The 25,620-nt window shown below is 56.9% G+C and overlaps 1 protein-coding gene across 1 annotated transcript in view; it reads left to right on the plus strand.

Annotated features, from left to right (window-relative positions):
• Nucleotides 1-25,620, plus strand: part of ANO1 (anoctamin 1) — a 163,760-nt gene that overhangs the window by 126,894 nt on the left and 11,246 nt on the right. The window contains exons 14-24 of the mRNA XM_061202221.1: nt 4,079-4,161; nt 6,102-6,113; nt 6,739-6,810; nt 8,874-8,951; nt 9,866-9,940; nt 13,267-13,468; nt 13,642-13,753; nt 14,857-14,914; nt 16,674-16,774; nt 17,339-17,484; nt 20,564-20,716. Coding sequence (XP_061058204.1) covers nt 4,079-4,161; nt 6,102-6,113; nt 6,739-6,810; nt 8,874-8,951; nt 9,866-9,940; nt 13,267-13,468; nt 13,642-13,753; nt 14,857-14,914; nt 16,674-16,774; nt 17,339-17,484; nt 20,564-20,716 — 1,092 coding nt within the window. The remainder of the gene's footprint in view (nt 1-4,078; nt 4,162-6,101; nt 6,114-6,738; nt 6,811-8,873; nt 8,952-9,865; nt 9,941-13,266; nt 13,469-13,641; nt 13,754-14,856; nt 14,915-16,673; nt 16,775-17,338; nt 17,485-20,563; nt 20,717-25,620) is intronic.

The raw sequence follows: 25,620 nt of genomic DNA on the forward strand, positions 1-25,620 counted from the left end.
AGGCTGGCAGGCAGGTGGGGGGGGCGGACCCATGCCCAAGCTCATACCTGCTTCGAGCCATGGTAGACCCAGGGTCCATCGCTCACCTGCTGCCTCTGGGCTCCTCTACAAGAATGTGTTTGTGTAACACATTGTCATTAAAACAAATGTGTGAAGGGAGAAGTTCAAACACCTGCTTGCACCCTGGCCTGGGTTCCCTCTTCACTACCTGCGATTTCTGCTGCACTGCCCTCTGGGCTCTGGATTTTGGGGGGATGGTCTTATCTCCTTGGCCCCCTTGTATGGCTGCTGGGGTCAAGGCCATCTCTTCATGTCTTTTGTACCCTGGACCGGGTTTGGCCCACAGCTTGTCCTCATGTGGGTGGGAAGCCACACCCCTAACCCCAGTCGATCTTGGGGTCAGAAGTCCTGGATCCAGGTTTCTGCTGTATATTAACCAGTCACCTGACTCCTCAGGGTCTCAGTTTACCCATCGGTGTGAAGGAGTGCATTATCTCTGCGCTGAGGGCTTGCGGGTGGGATGAAAGGAGATGCCCCAAGCATACCCAGCACCTGACACCAGGTAGACACCGCGTTACGTCTGTGTGATGTAGTTGGCACGTCAGCCAAGAGAACCATTATTGGGTACCCTGAAGGGAAGGGATGGGAACCTGCCAGGACCCGCTGCTGTCCACATGGCTGGTATAGGGAGGGAGGGCTGCAGTAGCACAGCTGCAAAGGAGGGGCCCTCGGTTTTCTTCCTGCCTCTGCCCAGTCCAGTAGCAGGTGGGTTTTCACGCTGCTCACGATGCCTGATTCTGAGCTGAGACCTCAGGACTGCCCCCAACTCAGCATTAGCCTTCCCATCGCCCGTCCTACTGGCCAAGCCTGAACGTCACAGCTCCGCCCCTTTGCTGCAGAGCAAAGGCGTGGCAAACTCGGAGCCAGAGAGCCCAGGCCATAGGGCATGGTGGGGTCTGTGGCCCAGCAGAGAAGGCATGCCCAAACCTTGACAAATGGATTGTCACTCCTCGGCTCCAGCCTCCTGGTGCCAGAGTTTCTGATTTTTAAAGGAGAAGCAGGAAACTCATGATTTTGTATAAAATGCCTGCATTTCTTAAACATAGCCGAGCACAACAAGCCTTGTCTATGTACCATCTCCACTCCTTGGCCTCCAAGGTGTGACCTCAGGTCCAGTCTCGGTCCTGGTCAACCTACAGATACCCCTGGGAGAGGGCCCTTGTATCTATCTTAAGACATTTAACAGTAAAATTCTACAGCAAGAATGCCTGGGTTTAAATACCAGCTGCCTAGCCGTGTGACCTTGGACAAATTACTTAACCTCTCTGTGCCTCCATTTCCTCATCCATAAAATGGCAATACAAGTTTTGCTGTAATCATCAGACTTATTACGACTATAGTTGTTATTCCCGTAAAGAAAATCAAATATCTGTGCAGAAGGTCGGTCAAGTATGGTGGTTAAGTGTAGACTCTGGGGTCAAATAGAATTCGGTTCAAATCCCACTCCTGCTGTTAACCTGAAGTTGACCTTGGGCAGAGCATGTAATCCTCTGAGTCTCTGCCCTCATTTGTAAAAGAGTGAGTGGAAATCACTCCTACTGCATGGCGTTGTTTTGAGCGTTCGTGTAACTGGTGTCGCTAAATCACTAGCACAGAGCCTGGGGCAGGCTGAGTCCTCATTAAAAGGTAACAGTTATCACACTGCAGGCTGGTGAGTGGAGGGAGGGGGAGGTCCAGGAGGTAGAGGTGTGGGTCGGTGAGCCTAGGAATGGGGAGACATGGGGAGGCTGAGAAAGGGAAGGTAAACAGGCCAGCTCCCCTGCTGTGCATGGAGCCAGCCCTCCTCCCCCCCTCAGCCCAAGGTCTCAAAGGAGGCCTTGCCATGGGCAGGCAGAGGAGGCGGGAGAGAGACAGCTGTCAGAACACAGTGAAGGAGAGACAGGCCTTCCAGAACTGGTGGCGGTGTGGGAATGGGCCCCAACCAAGGGCCTCCACTACAGTGACCCAGGGACATGTTGAAAGAGACAGAAGGAAACATCCTCACACCTTCCTTCTCAGGAGGCAGTGCAGGCTGCAGATGGGCCTGCCCCACCAGCCATGTGTGTCTGCTGAGAGTACATTTGTATCACAGGGAACTACATTTCCCAGGCTCCCTTGCTGTCCCATTTCCTGGAAGGCTCAGCCAATGGGAAGCCCTGATGGGGGATCAGAAGGCGGGAGGAAGGGAGAAGTCAGGGTATTTCTCCTCCTCTTCCTCTGCTTCCTGGGGCACCTCTGGCAAGGGTTTTGCCTTCTCCCTGGCTCTACCTCCCTCCAGAAAGCCCTTCCTCCATGATCCTAGCTTCTGGGCAGCTCCAGTTTCTGGCTTTGGGGATACCACCTCCCGTTGTCCCGCCACCCCTAGATAGGCAGCAACTAATCTCTGGGTGGTCTCACCATCCGCTGCTTGTCTTCTCAGCTCTTCCATTGTCTATGTGGCCAAGTCCCAGGATTAAATTACCCCAGTCCGAAAGACCTAAGAGGTTCCTGTTTCCTGGCTGGACCTGGTTGGTCCTGGTTGGTACAGTAGCTAATACTTGATGGGCAGATACCCATTATGCGCGGATATGTGCAAGCCCAGAGGCCCTGTTCTCACCTCACCTTAATGGGGAGGCGGGCATGTTCTCTGAACCAGAAGGTGAGTCAGATTCAGACCCATCTCTTGCCAGGTCCAACGCCTGTATTCTTTCCTGGCGAAGGAGGACATTGGAGAATTTGCACTAAAGTCCTCATTGAATGTCCATCTTGACACTACCACTTATCAGATAAGCCATTTAATTCTGCCAAGCCTCAGTTTTCTCATCTGTAAAATGAGGAAAATTATAGCACCTCCCTCCTATGATTACTATGAGGTTTAAATGAGATTAATACTTCATGTGATAGCTCTTTGAACAGTGCCTGGCACATAGCAGCTCAAGAATCCGGAGGTCTGGTTAACTTTATGGCCACCCTTATCACTACTCCAACCCTCAGCCTCTGCTGATTTTCCCTTATGGGTGGGAAGAATTAATGATAAATGTTTCAGTCACTGGTATCTCCATTTGCAAGTGTCTACTCATAAAAGCCATTCATTCATTCAGTGAGCTCTCTTGAGGCACCTGTTTGTGCCCTACCCTGGGCTCTCTGTGGGGGACCCAGATGACAAGGCCCCATCCCTGCCCCACACCCCAGAAGGGCCACGAGACATGGGACAGAGAACATAATTGAAGGTGGCATGAACAGCATGAGCAGGAGAGGTCCCAAGAGGAGTTGGTTTCTTTCCTGACACTGAGGGGGATGATCGGAGGCTTCCTGGAGGAGATGGCATTTGAACTATGCTTAGTCTGTTGGGAATACAAAGCAGGATGTAGCAGCTAAGAGTGCAGCTCAAAAGTCAGGCCACCTGCAGGGGTTTGAAGCTTGAGTGAGTGGCCTTGGCTCCCCTTTCACTCTTTCTGACCCCACCTGTGACTTGGGGCCCCCAAGATCAATGGAGCAAGGTGGTTAAGAGCACAAGCTCTGGGACCAGCCTGCGCAGCCCCTCACCGGCTGGCAGAATACCTTGGCTGGGACTCGGTTTCCCTGTGCCTCAGTTTTTTCAACTGTAAAGTAAGCAATAGGGACTTCCCTGGTGGTGCAGTGGATAAGACTCTGCGCTCCCAGTGTAGGGGGCCCGGGTTCGATCCCTGGTCAGGGAACTAGATCCCACAGGCAGGCTGCAACCAAGAGTTCGTATGCCACAACTAAGGAGCCGGTGAGCCGCAACTAAGGAGCCCACGTGCTGTAACTAAGGAGCCCGCCTGCTGCAACTAAGACCCAGATAAATAAATAGACCAAATAAATAAATAAATAAGTTTTTTTTTTTTTAAATGAGCGATAGATCATCCCTGCCTCGCGGGGTCAGTGGGAGAGCTGAACAGTTTAATTCATGTGAAGTTCTTGGTCCAGCACTTGTTGCCCTCACTTACCAAATGGTGCAGAAGAGGAGAATGCTTTCATGGCATCTGATGTCGTGGGGCTTCTGAGCCCCTAACTTCCTGGTTTTCCTCCCCCCCTGCAGCCGCCACCTTCATGGAGCACTGGAAGCGGAAACAGATGCGGCTCAATTACCGCTGGGACCTCACAGGCTTCGAGGAGGAGGAGGTGAGTGGGCTTGGCAACTGCGCCCCCCGTGCCCTCCCCCGTGTCCCCCCAGGCCCCCACCCTGCTCCTTCTGGGAGACTCACGTGGAAGCCCTAGGTCCTAAAGCCCAGGCGAGGCTGCTCCCTGCCTGCTTCTCAGTTCACCTCCCTGATGTTTGAATCCCCCGCAGTTGCCAGGGCAACCGTATGATGTCTGTTCTAGTGTTTTTGATCTCCATGCTCACATGGACGCACCACCCAGCAGCGTGGTCGGGGACTCAGGCCAAGGCTCACCATGCTGATCTCATCCTGTCTGGGGGCAGCACCGTGGGTCTGGGGAGGGGATCACCACCACCCACGAGGCCAAGTCCCCAGAAGCAGCCGTGAGGCTTTGCCCCAGGTGCCAAACCCACGATCCTCAGAGCCAGCTCTTGGCCTGCAGTCGGACGTGGCTGAGAAGTGGGGCAGATCCTTCACTAATAGAGGGAAGCCACGTACTGGGCATCTTCGTGCACCAAAGAGAGGGGCATTCGGGATCGAATGGCCAACTGCGATGGCGAGTGGACCCCCCTCCCCGGGCTTGCTCAGGAGAAACTTTGCCACTGCCCCATCCTGAATGGCCAGCTCCAGCCAGAATCCCCATGGTACGAGTGGGAATAAAAAGGAACAAGGTCTCCCAAATAGCAGAGCCATTAGGTGTGGCCACAATGACCACAGCTTCATGCTATGAAATCTTTTGCTCAGTTTTTTTAAAGAGAAACTGCTCATCCATTTTCACTGTAATGTGAAAATCTCTTCCATCATCTTTTTAAACATCCCTATTATTATACTTCCCCACACATGCACTCCCTCCAAGACTGGATCACTTTTTAGCCAAATGTGTAGCTGAGAATCCCCTGTGCAGGCTCTGTGCTGAAAGTATTGTCAACAGACAAGGGCGCTAGTTTGCTGGAAGAGGCACCAGCTTAGTGGAGACGAGACGGCCTCTGGGACCAGGCTGTCCTTGCACCACCCTCGCTGTGTGACCTGGGGCAAGTTGCTTAACCTTTCTGTGCCTCAGTGCCCTCCCCTCTCAAACAGGGATGGAGGAGTAGGGTTTGAGGGGGTCTCCCTGGGTCAGCAGATATAAAGCACTTCAAGCAGGGCCTGGCACCAGTGGGTGTCCCTTAACCCGTCTCCCACCTCTGGGTTCAACCTCTTCCCCAGTGGGTCTCATCGTCCCGTTTCACAAATGGCGGGACTGAGGCTGATGCAGGGAGAGATACGCGGCTCCTTAGGGGCAGAGACAGGCATGGAACTCCATCCCCTATGACGGGCCCTGGGTCAGCTGTCTGCCAGAGGGTGTTCTAAAGATTCAAATAGAACAAAAAGCAGAGTTGTCTTGTTATTTTGGAAGTAGACTTAGAACATCCCTTTTCATGATGTCCCTGGGGTTGGGGCAGTTCGACCCCTTGGGGACCCGTCCCGTGAACTCTTCACCCTGATGGCTCAGACCCTAGATGGTGGGGTGGCGATCAGAGCCACTGGGCACGGGCCCCCAAGGGCCCTGAATGAGTCCCCGAAAGCGAGCCCCCCACGGCTGGCCAGGGCCTCTTCTGGGGTTAATCACCCGAGACGAAGGGGCAGCGTCTCCACGACGGGACCCAGGTGTCCGCTCTCAGAGCAGAAAGAAGCCTGTACCCGGGCATCTGGCCTGTGTGTTCCTCCCCTGAGTCTAAGACAGTTCAGCCCAGCACTCCCTCGGGGATTACCTAGAGCATGTGACCTGCAGAGGCAGCAACACACACGGTCACCCTAAAGTAGCATCAGCCTTTAGTGAGCCCTCCTTATCCACCCACGTCCAACTACCTTCATCCAGGTTCTTAAGAATATCATCTTTAGCAGACGTAGCCTGTTTCTTAAAAAAACAACACAAGTAATGAAATCTTTTTGTTTTTGTTTTACGTTTCTGGTTCCCGGAAGGAGGCTGTCAAGGTTTGGAATTTTTTGTCACTCCTCTGTCTTCCGGTAGCCTGTCTCCCTGGGAGAGGGACCTTCTCGCACACCTGATCTGTCTGTTTCTGCTGAGCGGTTCCCTGCAGCTCTTCCGTGGCGGGCAGGGGTCTCCGTTTCCTCCCCCACCTCTTGGGTCTCTCTTAACCCCTGTTCTTCTGTTCCAGTGCCCTTCGCTGATCTGCTCTGGGCTCCCCCGAGGTCTGGTGCCTCTGGTCTGCCCCCGCTTGCTGACACTTACTGCCATCTCTTCTGACCCCCACGGCTCCAGACAGGATATTCTCAGGGGCCAGTTCGTGGCTGGGTGTTCAGAGTGAGTGGCCTGCAGGATGGGCTGCAACCTGGTGCAGACTGACCTGCCTGCAGGACACAGAGCCCGATTCTGTGGCCTTCCCAGTGGGCTAGGGTTCCCCACAAGGTGGAGAATCCTGGATGAACTGCATACAATGAGTTCTAAATTGGAAATGGTACAAACAGCCAGCTAGGAACTGGCCCCAAAGGGGGTCCAAGGGAATGTCTGGGCTGATTTTGCCATGCGTGCTCCCATCGAGGGTCTCAAACTCACAAAATTAACGAAGGCTCCCCGCTGACTTGGTTTCTTTCACAGGACCATCCCAGAGCTGAATACGAAGCCAGAGTTTTGGAGAAGTCTCTTAGGAAAGAATCCAAAAACAAAGAGGTACGGTGGCCGCTGCCAGTTGGCTTTCCCAGCAGTAAAACATTCTACATTCATCAACATTTCAGACCAGGGATCAGCAAACACTGTGTAGTTGGGGGACCGGCCCCCAGACAGGGCCAGATAGTAAATATTTTAGACCCTGCAGGCCTCTGTCATAGTGACTCAACTCTGCCATTGTAGGATAAAAACAGCCATAGACAACAGGTAAACAAATGGGTCTGGCTGTGTTCCAATAAAACTTTATTTATAAAACAAGCAAGGGGCCGATGTATCAAACCTGCTAGAGTAGAGATCTGCCTTCTTGATCTATCCTGAGGGTGATCTCAAACTTCAGCCCACATTTCAACATCAAGAACCGAGTAGCTTTGCAGCTTTTTTGCTCTGGGTGGTCATTATGTCCAGCCCTCCAGTTCTACATTGAATGATGGTTGGAAGGGTTTGCCCCAGCAGGGTCCCTGGGCAGCTGGCCAGTTCCGTGTCTCACTCACAGACCGTGAGAATGAGAGAGAGAAGTGTTTTTGTGATGTTCCTGAAGCCATCACCGTTTTTATAACAAATGCCTTTCTTTTTCCCCAAAACCTCTCATTCAAACTGGCAGTCATGTTTGCAGCCTGAATTCTCACAGACCTCTGGGGGTGCTTGGTTATTTTTTTAACGGAGCCTTTTTATATGACATGGGACAAGCACAGAGCCCCCGGGCCCTTGTCAACCTCTCACTGAGGCTGGAAAGTCAGGTCTTGAAGGGATGGGGAGCAATTGTGGACACTCTTCCCAGATCCTGGTGTTCTGGGTCACATCTGCACCCTCGGCCACTGGGAGTGACCAGAGCAAACCCCTGCATTGATCTTTTCTTCTCATTGTGTCCCATGGACAGAGTTTGCTGGTACAGAGTGGCCGGGGGTCCCAATTACCAAAAGTCCCCTCTGGGGGGGCAAAGTGGGTGCAGCAAAACCCCCTCTCGGGCCCCAGTTCTCGTAACAGAGCAAACGCCCAGCTCAGTCCTCCTGCAGCCAGAAAGCGGGTGCACTTCCCTGCACTCAGAGCCTGAGAGGGACCGCGGGTGCAGAGAAAATAAGCACAAAAGCGTGAGTCCTCACCCCAAATGAGGAGACCGTCCGTTTAACTTAACACATCAGAACGCCTGCATGTCCCGTGCACATTGCCTTCAGAGCAGCCGCCCTGTGGCCTTGAACCAAGGGCTCCAACAGCCCCCACCCTGGGCTGCGTCCCCTCTCCTAAAGGGGGAGGCGTGATCGCCGCTGCTCTGAAACCCCCAGGCCCCCACGGTGAGCCACCACGACCCTCGTGCAGTGCGGCATCCTCGCCCACGGCTTTACAGTGGCCCCTCGTAGCGTGAACGTGGATGGGATTTCACTCCTTCCTAAGGAAAAAAGGGCTCAGTGGCCCACGTCACATCCACTTAAGCCAGGGGCTCGACCAAGCCCGAGCGCTGGGCCTGGGCAGCCACACCAGATTCCCGGTCAATCTGCTTCTTGGCTTTGACCCAAGCTCTTTGATCACAAGAGAGACAAAGGTCGGGGTTCATTTCTGCCCGCCTCTGATGGTGACGCCAGGCCCTGAATGCCTCCGCGGGGCCACACCCTCCCTTGATTTTCTCCTCCGTTTCCCTGGCTCCCAACTTTGTGGTTTTAATTTTTCCCCCAGCTATGGCACCAAATTTGTTTAGGAAAGAAAAGATCCACCCCTTCATTGGCGTGTTAGGATTCTGAGCGTGGCTTCCTTCACGTTGGCGTAAAATGCTCAGAGTCATCCTCGCCTTTGCATAAGATGCACCGTCCGAATTACGGCCACCGTCTGGTGAGAGGGGCCCCATGGAGCCCACCGAGCTTCCAGGCTGGAGTTTTCATTTCCATTACCTTTGTGGCAGCCTTTCTTTTAGAATGTGGGTCTCTGCCATCTCTGATGGGTTTAAGATGCCCAGAGCCTGAATCAGCCCCAGCAGCCGGCACAGCCAGGGATGCGCTGGCTGCCCAGGGGGCCGATGGGGGCCTGGGTGGCGGTCTCACCCCACGGTGCTCTCTTGTTCCCTCCACCCGCCCCAGAAGCGCCGGCACCTTCCGGAGGAGCCAACAAACAAATGGAGGCAGAGGGTTAAGACAGCCATGGCGGGGGTGAAATTGGTACATGTCACGTCGGGCCGTTGCGAGTCTTGAGTGTTTGCAGATGACCAAAGTCCACTGTGTTTTCCTCAACCGACTCTGACTGCTGTATCATCCTTTTAACATTCACATCCACATTCCTTTGCCTTCCTTCGGCACCCCCGGGCTGTGACGTGTGTTGAGATGTCTGTGCATGGCTATGGTGGGTTCATGGGGGGAGCTCGGCTGTCTCTGGAGCTGGTGAAACGTGCCTGTCACAGCTGCCTGCCAGCGGTCCCTGGTCTCATTAACATGCATGCCACCTGCCCTGGAACGCGTGGCCTCGGGTGTCATGCCTGCCACCATTCTTTGACCTCGTCCATGCATTTTTCCCGTTAAAAATCCACCCCATTCTTGAAACATCCCAGGTTAGCAACAAGCGTCCACTTCAGGTCCCTCCAGACCCTGCTGTCCCTGTGCCAGAGCCTTTGGACCACGTGTGCCCGCTCTCCGCCGTTGCTACGTGGCGGGCAGCGTTTGAACTTAGAGTGCTGGTGGCTTGTTTCAACTTGCTCTGCAAAGGAAAATTACTATTATGGTCTGGGTGGCGAAGGAAAACAGCTTAGATCTTCTGGCCTTGGAAATGAGACCTTCAGCCAAGAAAAGGAGTCCAGGCTTCTCCCAGACGGGGGTCTGATCATCTAATTTAGAAAAGCCTCTGGCACCATCACACCCCGTACACAGAGGACTCACTTTTTTAGACAACTATCATTTCTATCATTTCGTAGCATCATTTCACTGGGGATAAGGTCCCGGATGCCAGATGTTTGCATTCGTTCATCATCATTTTTTTTTAACCGTGTTTCTGTTGTCCAAGTTGTTCACGCCCATACACACACACACATCTTTCCACTGGGATGGTCCCCACCGCTGACCCAGCCCTGTTCGTGTTGTAGACGGACAAGGTGAAGCTGACCTGGAAAGACCGGTTCCCAGCCTACTTCACCAATTTGGTCTCCATCATCTTCATGGTGAGCTCTGGGAGGTAAAGGAGGGAGGTGTACCAAGGTGTGCGGTGTTCACCTGGATGGGGCCAGCCGTCCTCGTGGCAGTTGTGTTCATCCCAGGCTGGGCAGGGTGGTGGGGGGATTCCACCAGCCCCCTAAACTGGGGAGGGGCCAGGGTTGTGCAGTGACCCCCAGGGGGCTTCCCAAGCCCTGGGGCCCGTGCGGCGGTTTCCTTTGGTCCCTGACACACATCTTTCGTTCTGAGAGTGACACATATAAGTAACTAGTCATTCAAACCCAGGAGTTCACAGGTATTATTTAAGACAAAACAGAGGGCTTTTAAAGAAAACCAGTCAGTGAAGAACACACAGGACAAAAATCAGGACGATGCCACTCAGGTGATGGAGGGCCTGTGACGCCAGGCTCATCCGGACGCTGCTGATTTGAATAAATTGCCAACACCGTGGCCGGCTCTATTAGGGGATTTTAATCCCCAGTTAATTGGGCTGCATCCCTGGAAGGCCTCAGGCCCGTGCTGGCCGTGCTTTCATTCCCCCCACAATGGGTCAGGGCCACCTGTGGTCACTGTAGCGATGACCTTGCTATCAAGGTCATCCGCGTGGCCGCTGTGGACCAAGGACTGGGCTGTGCCCAGTGGCCTGAGGGCCTCACACCTGCCTTTCCCCCTCCTGCTGATGAGGAAACAGAGGTCAGAGGTCTCACCCCCTCCCCAGGCCGGAGGCCAGGCAGACAGGCAGGTCTCTTGCCCTGAGACGCCCCCGCCCTTCCGTATGAACTTGGAGACACACAGGTGGGCTTGCCTTGGTTTTCCACTGGGGGTGGCATCTGAGGCCCCCTAAGCTGAATAGTTTGAAGCAGAGGGAGGACTCCGCTTCCCCTCACGCTCTCTCACACGGCAAGAAGGACCTCTCTGATGTAAAGAAGTCCGTGGTGGGGACCCCTGAGACCACGGGTTGGGAGCCACTGGGGGGTGGGGGGAGGGCCGTTGGGCTGTCAGGATGACTGGGTGGCAGTGGGCCCAGCCGTGTTTTGAGGGTCCTGGAGCACACCCCCCAAATGCACAGGAGTGCTGGCGGGGTAACCTAGGATGATGTGGTCCCTGCCCGGAGCATCCCCAGGGCTCACCCGACGGGGGACAGGGTGCGGGAAAGGGGGGGACTCAGGCACCAAGGTTCAGCCCCTCCTGGCAGAGAAGAAGCAATGTCAGCACAGAAGGTCCAGCGAGGGGGTGACAGGAGATGGGAGGCTGTGGGCCCTTCTGCGCCACGGCAAGTTCGGACAAGAGCCCTCATGTTATGTGTCACTTCCTTGAATAGTCTTCAGGGGGTTTTGAGTTTCTCTCGTAATAAGGATCAAGGTGGTGGGCAGTGGAAGGCTGGCCTGGCACCTCCATCAGGTTTCTCTGGCCTTCTGCGCACCTGTCCTGTGCCTGTGTCCCTCTTGGTCACAACATGGCTGCTCCACCTCCAATATCACCTCCACTTTCCGGGCAGGAGGAAGGGGAAGGAGACAGAGGCCAGCGGAGGCAGGCCCTCTTTGAATGTGCTTTCCCAGAAGGCCTGCCCACACCTCTGCTTGCATCTGGCCACCCCTGTCTGCAGAGAGGCGGGGAAATGGGCACATTGTCACTGCCGCAAAGGTGGGACAGTGGGTAGGGAACTAGCTGGCCCTTGAGGTACCGGGGACCCCATCACAGATGAATCAGTTTTGCCCTGCACTCGGGAGCTTCATTCTCCGAACAAATAGCAGTCGAGCACCTACAAGGTGCCCCCATGCTCCTGGCCCTGGAGATGCTGGTATGAACACAATGGCCAAACCCTGGCCCTCACAGCCCTTTCCTTCCAGAGGGGGCATTGCACCCAGGAGGGGACACAGCTATAGAGCTTGTCATGGGGGTGCACCGGCCCTCTGACAGGGAAAGCGGGCACCTTGCTGAGTCACCCTGCAGGCCTGGCGCCCCGTCTGCACTTCCACACACAGGCAGGAGGGACGTCCCAGAGCCCAGGGTGGTGCCTTCCCCTGGGAGGGGGCCTCTTGGCAAGAGCGAGGGATTTTCCCAGGAAAGCCCGCATTCCGGGAGCTGGGAGCTGGCGGGGAGAGGTACCCACACCTCACCACAGGAACCCCCCCTTCATCAGGACGTTCCCCGGGCGTGTGTGGCCACCGTTCAGTTGCCCGCAGATGTGGACAGCTACAGAGTTACTGGCCCGAAATTTACAATAAGAACCTCCTGGGAGATGCCCGTTGCTGTGGCCTCCCTCTGGGGTGAAGCAGCCACAGCCCTTCCGAGCTGCAACCAGAGGCACACAGCATGGCTCAGTGCCCCTCCAGGGCTGTCCTGGGAGCCTCGAGGGGCCGTTCTGGCAGGGGTGGGCCGCCGTGCACAGCCTCAGTGGGAGTGACATGGCGGGGACCCTGGACATACAGAGGGTGCAGTGTAGTTGGGCTCGGGTGACAGCCCTGCACAGCTGCCCTCCATTCAGTGTCCCCTCAGGACTGGGATTTGCCGGCATCCTCACGCTTAGGGCAGGACAGAGTGAGGACAAGGTCTTCCAGGGTGAGTCAGGGCCTTGGAGGGCTAGGAAGAGGAGCCCAGGCAGACAGACAGCTCCACGCGGAACAGACCTGTCATCCTCGCCTAGCCCGCTCTCTCAAGCAACCGCCAGTCCAAGTTTTAGGGAATGTTCTGGTCCCACAGTGGTTTGGGCAAGATGACAGTCTCGTTCCCAGGGACAAGCCGAAGTGTGTGGGAGGCTCCTGGCGAGGTTGGGAGAAGGGACCCCATCCGTCTGTCCCAGCCAGGCCTGCAGCGTCGCCCGGTGGGACCAGACCGCCCCACGCCCCACCCACCTCCTGCAATAGCATCGAGAACGTCACTGCTTCCACTCAGGGTCATCCAGGTTGGGGGGAAGCCCCCCCTGTAGTCAGCCTGCCATCGCACGAGCCAGGCAGCTACTGGGGTTGCAGCGACCCTAAGTCCTGCCGGGGACAGTGGGCAAGATGTCACGATGCCCCATAGCGAGCAGCAAAACCTTGCATCCCAAGCTTGGTAGACCCCCCTGGGGAATCCCAGTTCATGCGCTGGGTGACCTGGCCTGGTGACCCAGCCTCTCTGTCTCCTCTTCTATAAAACAGAATCTAGCCACTCCTTCATCTGTGAAGTTAGCACCCATAAAGCCCGTGGCATTTGGTGGGTGACAAGAAACACCCATCTTTGTTTTGAAGCGGAAGTGCTCCTGGGTGGGGGGACAGCTGGGCCCAGGGAGCCAGAGGAGGTGGTCCGATGGGCCCAGGGGGACCCAGCCAAGAGTCCCCTCCCCCCTCCGCAGATCGCAGTGACCTTCGCCATTGTCCTCGGCGTCATCATCTACAGAATCTCTACGGCCGCCGCCTTAGCCATGAACTCCTCCCCCTCCGTGCGGTCCAACATCCGGGTCACTGTCACGGCCACGGCGGTCATCATCAACCTGGTGGTCATCATCCTCCTGGACGAGGTGTACGGCTGCATAGCCAGGTGGCTCACCAAGATCGGTGAGTGCCCCGGCCAAGCCCTGGAGCCAGGCGGCCCCAGGTCGCCTCCCTCTGGCTGTGGGGCCTTGGGCTGGTCACTCACCCTCTCTGAGCCTCACTGCTGTGACAGCTGAGGGAAGTGGTCAGCCTGGCCCGGGGCAGTGGTGCAGCAGCGTGTGTCTCACTCCTTCTAGAGGTTCCAAAGACTGAGAAGAGCTTCGAGGAGAGGCTGATCTTCAAGGCTTTCCTGCTGAAGTTCGTGAATTCCTACACCCCCATCTTTTACGTGGCGTTCTTCAAAGGCCGGTAGGGGCTTCTTCAGTGACTGAAACGCACTGCTTTTCCCCAGTCCAGTAGAAGGCTCCCCTCCCTCATCTCTCTTCAGGTGGGAGGCACCTGGGCCCAGGGCAGAGCAGTCAGTGTGGCTCCCACTGCCGCCGAGTTTGGGGCGAGGCCTGGCTCCTGCTGGGCCCCCAGGGAGCAGGGTCCCCTGGGAAGCAGGAACCCTAGACATCGGGGACCCCAGGGAATAAGGACCCCGGGAAGCAGGGACCCCAGGGAACAGGGACCCCAAGCAGCAGGGACCCGGGAAGCAGGGACCCTAGACATTGAGGACCCCAGGGAACAGGACCCTGGGAAGCAGGGACCCCAGGCAGCAAGCTCCAGGGGCTCCCACAGTGGGGGGGATGAGGGCTGCAGGAGAAGATGTAGGAAGGGCAGCCGCTGGTGTTCCAGGCTGGTGGGGGGGTGAACCTCATGCCCTGACCCTCTGGAGCCGTCCTGGGTTTATCGGGGCCTGTGGCCCACCCGCCAAGACTCCCCACCACCCCTCCGCCTAGGGGCTGGCAGGGCTGATCCCAGAACCCCTCCCGAAGTCACCTTCCTCGGCATCATGTGATTTATAAGTGCCGCTCCACCCTGGGGCCCTGGAGCTGGGCCAAGGTGCCCAGGCCCCCCTGAGAGCACCCACATCGGAGCAGGCTCTCAGAGGCCCCCTACTCCCACATCCCACAGGAGGCTGAGAGGCGGCCTCAGGGACCACCCGCACCCCAGCCGGTCCGCGGTCCCCAGCGTGGTTCCGTGACCCTGCCACGGCGGGGGGCACCCTCTGCCCTTAGGTTGCTGTGCCTTCTTCCCCTCCTGGGCTCCCTCCCCTCCATCTGCCCTTCAGCCTCTCGGTTTCCTGTTGAAGCTATGTTTTCTTACCCACCTGTTGGTTTGGGAATCACATGAACGTTCAACCAACAGAAAACCCCTGTGGCTGATTCTTAGTTGGTGAAATGGGCGGAGGGAAAAGCCTGTGAGACTCCGGAGGCTCTGACCTGGGGAATCATGACACGGCCCAGTCCCCACCTGGGGGTCTCCCCGAGCCCGCTCTCCCCTCTCTAAATGAGCCCCAATTGTTGCAGGTTTGTCGGACGCCCAGGCGACTACGTGTACATTTTCCGTTCTTTCCGGATGGAAGAGGTAACGAGATCGTACGCGCTGCTCTGCTTTCTTGGTTCTGTCCGCGCAGCAAACCTGACAGTTCCCTACCCCGAAAGACCCCTGCTCTGTTCTCCAGCTGCAGGGATGGGGCTTCGATCTTCTGTGGCCTGTCCATATAGGATTACCCTAAAAGGAGAATGTCTCTTCAGGGTCATGGAAGCCAAAAAGTTACACCCGCTTTTTTTTTTTTTCTTTTTCTGTAAGACCTTGAATGTTTTTCTCTTTGGTTAAGATGAATTAGTGAGGAAAAAACAGGACTCAGCTACACTTCTTTTACTTTAACATTGAAATGCCCACCTTTCTCCTCGCCAAGCACAATGCTGGTGACCTTTGGCTTCTGCTCAGCGATTCCGGCCACTCCAGGTCTGGTGAGTCGTCCAGCTGCCTTCTGCCACTGAGTCCTGGCCCCCAGACTTGCTCTGTCAGCTCTGTCAGACCAAGCCAGGCTTCAGGTCTCAGGGAAACCAGTCCAAATTTCCAACTTCCAGAATAATTCAGCTTATCGGAAAAGAAGGCTCTTTTTTATCAGGGTCTTCTTGATAAAGATTCTGTGAAACAGGGTAGGGAGGATTGGGGTGGGCATCAGGTACAGGGTGATCTGGCTGCCTGGGACACAGTCTAGAAGTTCAACCACCTGAATGCCGGCCCCTGAACATCCCAAGACATAGGCTTCATCCGCAGTAAGGGATGTTTGCAAAAAGCCCACGATGTGCTCCCCCGCTATATAACACATCATTTACATAGATGACACCCTGTCAAGCTCTTTAATGGTTGGAGAAGTTGGGGAAATGCCTTTGTGGAGTAGAATAAAGCAGAGGACGTATTTTTTTTTTTTTTTTAATGAGATGATGGCTGTCCCAGATAAATTTTTTGCTAATGGTATATAAAGTTTTGCTCAGGACTCAGAGAGGAGTGAGCTGTGCCCCAGAGTGTCACCCAGTGTCCCTTGAGTTCCCTTCACTTGGACAAGTTAAGCTTCTGACGGCCTGCCCGGCCCCCAGTACAAGCCCACGAAGGACAGGGCATTAGGCCTCCGAGGGGTGGCCGGCTTCCTCACCCCGCGGCTTCCCAGCTGCACGGCCCAAGCCTGCGTGGCCCTGGGGGAGGAGGAGCCCTGAGATCCAGCCCCACCGCTGCCTACTCCCTGGCAGTGTGCTCTGCTCTCTGAGCCTTGTTCCAGCCCCGAGAGCCTGTCGGCCAGGTTGTACTAGCTTCCGGGAGCTGCTGTAACAAGATACCACAGACCAGGTGGCTCAAAACAGCAGAGATTTATTCTCTTATGGGTCCAGAGGCCAGAAGTCCAAAATCAAGGTGTCAGCAGGGCTACGCTCGCTCCGAAGGTTCTAGGGAGGGTCCCTCCAGGCCTCTCTCCCAGCTCTGGCGGCCGCGGGCAATCCTTGGCGTCCCCCTGCTAATTGACGGGCCTCTCCAATCTCTGCCTCGTCTTCACGGGGCCTCCTCCCCTCAGTGCGCCTGTGTGTTTCCTCCTCTTATCAGGACACCAGCCATTGGAGCAGGGTTCACGCTATGCCAGCGTGACCTCATCTTAACTCGGTCACATCGGCAAAGACCCTATTTCCAAATAAGGTTCCATTCCAAGGTTCCGGGGGTTGGGATGTGGAGGACGCAACTCAACCCTCAGCACGGGGGCCGACCTCCCCTCGCTGGGGGCTGGGGTCGCCTCTCCCGATAGGCCGGGCGGGGGTCGGGGCTGACGCCCCTGTTCTCCGTGCCGCAGTGCGCCCCAGGGGGATGCCTGATGGAACTCTGCATCCAGCTGAGCATCATCATGCTGGGGAAGCAGCTGATCCAGAACAACCTGTTTGAGATTGGCATCCCGTGAGTAGCACCAGCTTCAGGTCACAGCGGAGCAAGGGGGAGATCAGGGCCTTGGGCTGCTCGGGAGACTCTTGCAGTAGTCTGGGTGACCGGTGGTGCGGGGCCTGGACCAGGGTGGGGGCACCGGAAACGGGGAGGTGGTGAGGACCCAGGAGGAAGATGGGCAGTAGCCACCCCCGTGGCCGAGGACAGGGACGAGGCCAGGATGACCCCTGTTCCCAACTGGCTGAGGATGCAGGGTACCCATAGGCGGCCCCAAACCCACGTGCCAGCCTCCATGGTCCAAGGCAGCCAAGTCTGCTTGGGCCCAGCCAGACCCCTGACACCTGAGGGGCCCTCCCTGGCCTCCGTTTCCTTATGTCACAAACAAAGCAGTGACGCTTGCCCCCTGCACCTGGGGAAAACGGCAAAGGAAATCATCCACAGAGGGGTCATCGCAAAGATGTTAGTTCAGGATTTAGAACACTTGATGGCCCAGAGAATTGGAAAAACAACTTGGAGGGGCCAGACCCCCAAGCCCACCTTCCTGGAAACCTAACCGAGGTGACGTCGTGTGTCTTTCAGGAAAATGAAGAAGTTCATCCGTTATCTGAGGCTGAAGCACCAGAGCCCCTCTGACCACGACGAGTACGTGAAGAAGAAGCAGCGGTACGAGGTGGATTACACACTGGAGCCCTTCGCGGGCCTCACCCCGGAGTACATGGAGATGAGTGAGTGACGGGAGAATCCTGTCCTGGGAGACGGGGCAGGACGGAAAAGGGCCAGCTGGCCACCTGGGGCTCGCTGCGGTCCCTGCACGGAGCGGGACACACCCCGGACTCAGCCGTGTCACCTGCAGCTGTGTCGCTGGATGGGAGGATGCCCAGAGGCGGCACATGACTCCCAGGAGTGGGGCGAGGGAGAGAGGGGACAGACCAGGTGTGACCTGCACGGCAGCCACCTGGAGCCTCCCTGACCCCACCTCCGACCTCTCCCTCCACTTGGGCCACACTGGCCTCCTTGCCGTTACCCAAACTCATAGAGGTCACTCCTGCCATGGGGCCTTTGCACTGGCTGTGCCCTGCCCGGAATGCTTTCCCCTGGTATGAGCGTCACTCCCTCTCTCCCTTCCTCCAGGGCTCTGCTCAGAATGTCCCCCACCAGAGGGGTCTTCCCAACCGCAGCGTTTACAAGGGGCAGCCCCTCCCCCTGCCTTCTGGCTCTCACCACAGCTGATATCTTTAGTCCCCACTCCTTTCTCATTCCTCCCCCATCTGTCTCTCCTGTAGAATCAAAGCTCCATGAAAGCAGGTCTTTTTTCTTCTTCACTGCTGTACCCCGGGCACCTAGAACAGGTCCAGCTATACAGTGGGTTCTCAATACGTGCTCCCTGAATGAATGGATGAGTGAAGGCTGAGACTCACGCAGAGGGGTCCCAGAGTGTCATGCCCCCTGACCACCATGGACAGCTTATCTTAAATGCTGGAGGACTTCCCTGGCGGTCCAGTGGTTAAGACTCCAGGCTTCCACAGCCGGGGCCCCGGGTTTGATCCCTGGCCGGGGAACTAAGGTCCCTCAAGCCTCGCTGTGCAGCCAAAAAAAAAATTTTTTTTTAAATTTTTATTTATTTATTTATTTATGACTGTGTTGGGTCTTCGTTTCTGTGCGAGGGCTTTCTCTAGTTGCAGCAAGTGGGGGCCACTCTTCATCGCGGTGCGCGGGCCTCTCACTATCGCGGCCTCTCTTGTTGCGAAGCACAGGCTCCAGACACACAGGCTCAGTAATTGTGGCTCACGGGCCCAGTTGCTCCGCGGCATGTGGGATCTTCCCAGACCAGGGCTCGAACCCGTGTCCCCTGCATTGGCAGGCAGATTCTCAACCACTGCGCCACCAGGGAAGGCCCCCAAAAATTTTTTAATGCTGGTTCCCAGGCCCAATCCTGGTCTGCGTGGAGTGGGACCCAGGACTCTGCGTTTTAACAGGCACCTGGGCGAACCATCCAGGGACTGGTCTGCAGGGTGAGCTGGTCAAGGGTGGGGTGGCCTTGGGTTGCAGGAGCAGTTCTGTTTAATTGTACCGCGGGCACTTCCCTGCCCTATCCCTGTTGGCAGAGTTGGTCCCAGTAAGTCACTCCCAGCTTCCCGGACGACGGTGCCATAACACCCTGAGACTTAAAACAAGGAGACAGTGTGGTGTTGGGGTGACATCCTCTGTTTTGTCCCGGAATCAAATCCAGGCTGAACCGGAGGCAGGCGGGCAGCTCCCTGCCCTGTGGGTGCCGCCTCCCCACGCCTGCCCTCTGCCCGGCTGTTTATACTCATCGTGGGGCCTGGGAGTAGGGTCTCCACTGCCTGACCCCGTGGGAGGATGGACACCGAGAACAGCAGCCTATGATCATCCGCTGAGAGACTGCAGTCGGTCGTTTCCCCAGATTTTAATTTTTTTTTAATTTTATTATTATTTTTTGGCTGCGTTGGGTCTTCGTTGCTGCACGCAGGCTTTCTCTAGTTGCGGCAAGCGGAGGCTTCTCTTGTGGAACACCGGCTCTAGACGTGCGGACTTCAGTAGTTGCAGCGCGTGGGCTTAGTAGTTGTGGCGCATGGGCTTAGCTGCTCCGCGGCATGTGGGATCTTCCCGGACCAGGGGTCAAACCCGTGTCCCCTGCATTGGCAGGCGGATTCTTAACCACTGCGCCACCAGGGAAGTCTCCAGATTTTAATTTTTATGGTGGCTGGAGAGTCCTGGGTCCTCTGGGGTTTAGTGAAATGAAATTCCTGGGGCAGGCCCCTCCTGCCCACCCAAGGAGCAGCCACCCCGTGCCTGGCAGTCTCCTCCAGGCCGACTCAGGCTGGGATGGGGTAGGTGGAAGAAAAGGCCCAGTGAGCATGACCCACCCGCACCTCCAGCTGCCCTCCCCCCTGCTGTCCCTGCAAGAGGAGGCAGTGTCACTCGGGAGTCGGGGAACTCAGCAGCCCCCTGGCCCCGACGCCGAGCTTATCCAGTGGCCTCCATCCCCTCCACCATCTCCAGAGCCTTCAGGCTAGGCCAGCATCCACAGAAGCATCCCGCAGAGCCCCCGTGGGGCACGTGAGGGGCCAGGGACGTGGCTCTGGGATGAGGCATCACACGGAGCCTCCACCCGCACCCCGCCGCGCTAACAATGGTCACGCTCAGCCCGCCGGGCCCGGGGCGACATTCTGCCGGCTTCCTTGTTTCCCGCCTGGCACCAAGCGCCCTTGGGCAGGGTCCGGCTGTACGGTTCCTGGGCCAGCTTCCCCCACTCGCTTCCATTCGGCACCCTTTCCCCGACCTGCCCCGCCGGTCCATGATGAGGAGAACAAGGAAAAGCAAGGGAGTGCGGCAGAGGGGCGAGATTGTCCGGACAGTGGGCGGTGGTCCCCGACCGGCTCCCCGAGGCCCGATGGAGGGGGACGCTGGGCGCTGTTGGAGACGCAGTGATGCTCACGGGCCCCCCAGGTCCTGGGAAGCACTAGGGCACCGTCCCAGCCCGCACACAGGGTGACTGAGGCTGGGCCTTGGTGCTCACGGGCACCTTTTTCCCATTATTGGAGGTTTTTTAAGATCAGACATATGATAAGTGAGTACATGCCCTTTATTCAAGAGGCAAGACTCAGGTCCAGAGCAAAACTTGGAACCTTGCCCACAGCTCCCTCCTGGCCTGGGCGTGTCCGAGATCCCCTCTTACACACGCGAAGCAGGGCCCCGTCCGACCCGGGTGCGTGGGGCGGGGGTCCTGCCATCCCGGAACAGGGACAGTGCATGCTGACCACCGCCTCCTCCTCTCTGCAGTCATCCAGTTCGGCTTTGTCACCCTGTTCGTTGCGTCCTTCCCGCTGGCCCCGCTCTTTGCGCTGCTTAACAACATCATTGAGATCCGCCTGGACGCCAAAAAGTTCATCACCGAGCTCCGAAGGCCGGTGGCTGTCAGAGCCAAGGACATCGGTGAGTGCCCCGGGCACTGGGGTTGGAGGACATACTGGGCTTGGGGAAAGGATCCTGCTCCCCGGAAGCCAGAGGCAGAGCTGGCAAAGTGGGGTCCTGGGCTGCTCACTGCACCTGCCCTGGGGAGAGAGTCAGAGATGGGGCGGGAGGTGAGGATGCAGGACCTCCAGGCCCCTCTCCACCCCACCCCGAACTCCCAACTCCTGAGATGTGTGGGCCGCAGAGAACATTTGGGAAAGAGCTCGTGTCTCGGATGTCTGAGTATCTCCCCGGTGTGCTGCTCCAGGAGGTCCACAAGATACATTCCCTCTGACGGTCCTCAGCACCCCTGCCCCTCCCCGGATGTCTGCGTGGCCCCAGAGCACAGAGCCAGACCAGCTAATATTAGTTGCTCAGCAGTGCCTTCCTACAGAGTGTATCATTTAGTCATTTAACATTCACAGAAGAGTAAAGGAAGGAGGGAGCCCCCTCCCACCAATGAAGGAAGAGCATCGTGTCACCTGCCTGTCGGGTCAGGGCCGAGAGCAGCCTGGGCTTTTTAACCCCGAGTCGCTAGGGGGCTCCTCATCCATGTGGAAGAGGGGCTTGGGGTTGTGGGTCATTTAACATCAGCATAAGGAATAACTTTCGAATAGTCAAAGGTGTCGAAAGTGGAACCGACATCCTTGCGGAGTGGTGAGCTCCCTGTCACCAGAGGCATTTAAGCAGATGTGGGTGCCCGTCTGTCCAGGAGTGGGGGGATCTAGCAGGCAGAGCTCAGAGCCCCATGCACGCCTTGGCCAGAGCTGGCCCTCACCAGCAAGGACGATGCTCATCGTATCTTAAAGGGAATCAACTTAATCCGGGACCCAATTTTCAGGGTGAAAACAAGAAAGTCTTTATTGGGATTTTATCTTGAAATGAGATGGAAAATTACAGAATATATTCATTTTATCTCCTATTGAACACAATTTTAGTTACAACAGCACCTGTGCTAGTTCTGTGCTGGTTCCTAGAATAAACAAGATTGAATTGTGTGTTAGGGATGTTATCTGTCATTTTACCAAAATAAGGTTTGCACACCAGCAAGATCTTTGGGTTGGGCTTTTGTAGCCCAAATATAATCTTGCAAAAATGCAGGGGCTTCATCACTCCTTCCAAAACCTTCTCTTGCCCTTGGCATTGGGTCGCCCTTGTTGAAAACGCCCCTGAGGCCATTGCATCCCCAGCCAGGGGCTCCTTGGCCCGTGCTGGGCCCCATGGTGTGGCCCCCACCCGCTGATGATTCCAGGCCCACTGATTCTCCACCATCCACCCCTGCCCCCCGAGAAGCCTGGAATCCGGCTTTACACGGTGCAGCCTCTCAGGTTGAACCGGATGAAATTGCCATTTTCACAATTCAAACACGCTCAGATATCGGTGATTTCACCTGGTTTACATTTGTGCTCTGGGGTCCATGATGTGACCTGCCGACCCCAGGCTTAGAGAGGGTCCAGGCACGCTCGCTGTTCCACCAGGAGGGACGTCTAAGCCCAGCTCCAGTACAGAGGTCATCGCCCTGTGTTTTGACACTTTAGTCTCCTTCCTATCTGGACGACCCAGACAATCAGCAAAGACTCAGCAAACAGATGTCCTCCCTCCTAGACTTCGTTTATGATTTTAAAAGATTTTAAGCCCCCTGAACTCACTGGCCCTGTGAAGTCCCTTCTGGCCCCCAGGGTCCCTGATTCTGCCTCATCTGTGGCCTTGGAGCGAGCCTTCGCCCCTCACACCACACCCCTAAGGAGCCGGGAGGGTCGTGGCCATAGGGCCGGGGTGGGGGGGGGACAGCAGTCCAAAGCAGTGGGTTTGCTGCTGCACTGAGTCGGAGCCCGGCTCACGTTTCCATGAATGGCCGGAGAGTAAACGTTTTTGTCTCTGTGGACCGTGAGGTGATGTGCCGGATTCTCACTGAAAGGCTAAGTTTCTCACGCTTTTTTCACTCACACTTGAAAATGCAAGAGTTGTTCTTTGCTCGTGGGTCATCCGAACAAGCACCAGCCATGCACTGATTTGAGCCACAGACTGTATTTGCAAATCCTCCCCTCGAGATCAAGGTGACGTGGAACCCAGGGCTCTCGGAAGCGTACCACGCCCTGCTCTGAGGACGACCCCAGAGAGCTGTGTCTGGCATTGAACTTTCTCTGGGGCTTTCAGCTGTCGAGTCCCCCCAGGAGCCTCGTGGGGAAGCTGGGGCAAATCCTCGGTCCCACTTTCCAGATGGGGAGACTGAGGCCAGGTGGTTAGCGGAGCTGAGCTGGAACCGGAGAACTCAAGCCCTCGGCCCCTCCCGGCACACCTCCGTGAGGTGCACGCCTGAGGCCTGGATGGGGCAGACGGTCAGCCCGCCAGGCGCTCCCTGGACAGTCCTTGGGAATCCTGAGCCCGTGCCCAGTGGCCGTGAAGAAAAGAGCGTCGCCTCCCGCCACTTGTTGCTTACAAAGGCCCGATTCTCAGGCGCCCGGAGGCCCCAGGCGTGTCCACAGCGGCCAGAGTTTGCTTTGGCATCTGTGCCTGGCAGAGCCGTGGCCGTGTCCTGTAGCAGCACCCAGACCCTGCAGCCCCCCAGGGTGGAAGGGAGCACCAGGGCGCCACGCTGCCACCGGCCCTCCGCGGCCCTGGTGGGCGTTGTCGTTCCCACCACGAGCAGGGCTTGGATCATATCCTCAGGGTTTCTGCTCACGGCTCCTCCTCGATGTTTCCCAGTCCTTAAGGATTGGCTGCTCACTTCCTGGTTCCTGCCTGGTCAGTTGGAGCATAATCTGGGCTTGTTTATGGGCTCCTCCACGGTAACCTTTCCTTGAAGAGGCTTTTGTATTCCTCCTGTGATCCGTGCAGGGCCCTGAAGGGACAGAGGGCCCCAGTGGCCCCCATGACCTGCACCCACGGCGCCAGGGGTGTCTGGAGGAAGCTCTGCCACAAAGCACAGGCGCCGCGACTGCCCTGCTTGGCCCTGGAGAGGGGGGGGTCGTGGCGAGTGGCTGCGGGGACCCAGCCCCGTGCGCACGTGGGAACCGGCTCCAGCATCCCAGTCCTGACCTTTGACTCCAGACCAGCGTGCTTCCTGCCCTCGGGCTGATTCTTCAGAGCCTTCCGAGTGAGGAACTCTGCCTGAGCGCAGCTCCTGGGTGCTGAGAGTTGACAGGCACGTCTAAACACCCCCCTGACGTGTGCTTGGAAACGGGGCTTAGCGTCTCCTGGGACAGCAGTGATGCCTTGAAGAAGAAGGCAGATGGAAATGAGGCATCTCCCCCTGCGAGATTTTCATAAAGGAAGCCAAGATTTGTCCCAAACAGCATCAGCCCCTTGTACCTCGAGGTCGTCAGAGCAATGATTCTTATCCTGGAGTGCGGAGCGTGTGTCAATAACTCGGAGGGTCAAGGCTCCAAAAGAGGCTGATCCTGCGGGCCAGAGCGGCGTCCAGGTTTTGCATTTCTTCAACAGGAGCCCACGGTTCCGGGGTGGGGATCACACAGAGGACCGTCGGCCTGGACATAAAGGCACTGCAGGACCTGGAAGACAGGCTCGGTCCCAGGCCGGGGAAGGCTCTCACTGGCCCATCCGTCTCCCAGCTCAGCAACCCCATTTTCTGTTGTCACCTGTCTTGGCCCACTGGGCCACTCCCTGGGCCAGCCGCAGACTCGTTTCCTCCTGCTGTGCTCAGGAGCCAGCTCCTGAGGCAGCCCCCTGCCCGGAAACCTCAACTTGCCCGGCTCACCGGCACCCCAGTCCCCCACTCGGAGTTCTCAAACTCAGACCCCTCGGGGCCAGGCGGGGCCGCAAGAAGGAGTGGACAAAACACACGCACCAGGCGTGCTTGTTCCCAGCTCCCTCGAAACACCCAACCCTCGGGGTTTTTTGTCTCCCCACTTTAGTCAGGTCTGGGTTTGGATAAATGTTTCTCTAAGCGACTGGTGGTGATAAAGAGAGTTGCCTTGGTACAGAGAGACCTGCAGTGCATTGTGTGGCCTGAAGGAGGCACCACTGCCAGCCACGGCCAACTGTTGTCATGGAGATGCCAGCCCGCTGCTGACCCAGAGCTGAGGCTCCTTTAGAAGCAGCAAGTTTCGCTTTTTTAAAAATACGTCATCCGGGGCTTCCCTGGTGGCGCAGTGGTTGAGAATCTGCCTGCTAATGCAGGAGACACGGGTTCGAGCCCTGGTCTGGGAAGATCCCACATGCCGCGGAGCAACTGGGCCCGTGAGCCACAACTACTGAGCCTGCGCGTCTGGAGCCTGTGCTCCGCAACAAGAGAGGCCGCGATAGTGAGAGGCCCGCGCACCGCGATGAAGAGTGGCCCCCGCTTGCCGCAACTAGAGAAAGCCCTCGCACAGAAACGAAGACCCAGCACAGCCAAAAATAAAAAATTAATTAAAAAAAATAATAATACGTCATCCCGATCTGTAAACATCCATCAACATTTTTTAAGTAGCGGGCAAGCTCGAGGAAACACCCTGGATATGACACCTGGATGTGGCAACCTCTGCTCAGGCATGAAGCCTAGTTGGAAGGGCTTTCTACGTTCATACAGTCACTCAGCAAACGCTTACCCAACAGCACCCAGCCCCACGTGCCAGGCTGCGTGCTAGGCCCGGGAGGGATGAAGGATGTGCAGTTCACAGCCTGCCCGGGAGCTCGGAGTCTGCAGAAGGGCTCCCAGCCCCCGAGACGGCCGGCCGTGAGGGTGGGCCGCGCACAGCGCTGATTTTGTAAGGATGCGTTGCCCGAGGAGCCGCCTCCTGCTCACTTGCACCTCGAGTGCTTCCTGCAGGAGAGACGGGAAGGGTGGGTGGATCTAGCGCCCCGAGGAGTGCAGGCCCCGTGACCACCCTGCCACTGCTCCAGCGCGAAAGTGAGTCAAAAACCGCTGCCCTCGTGGGAAGACC

Source organism: Eubalaena glacialis, chromosome 10 (assembly GCF_028564815.1).
Source record: "Eubalaena glacialis isolate mEubGla1 chromosome 10, mEubGla1.1.hap2.+ XY, whole genome shotgun sequence".
Classification (NCBI taxonomy): domain Eukaryota; kingdom Metazoa; phylum Chordata; class Mammalia; order Artiodactyla; family Balaenidae; genus Eubalaena; species Eubalaena glacialis.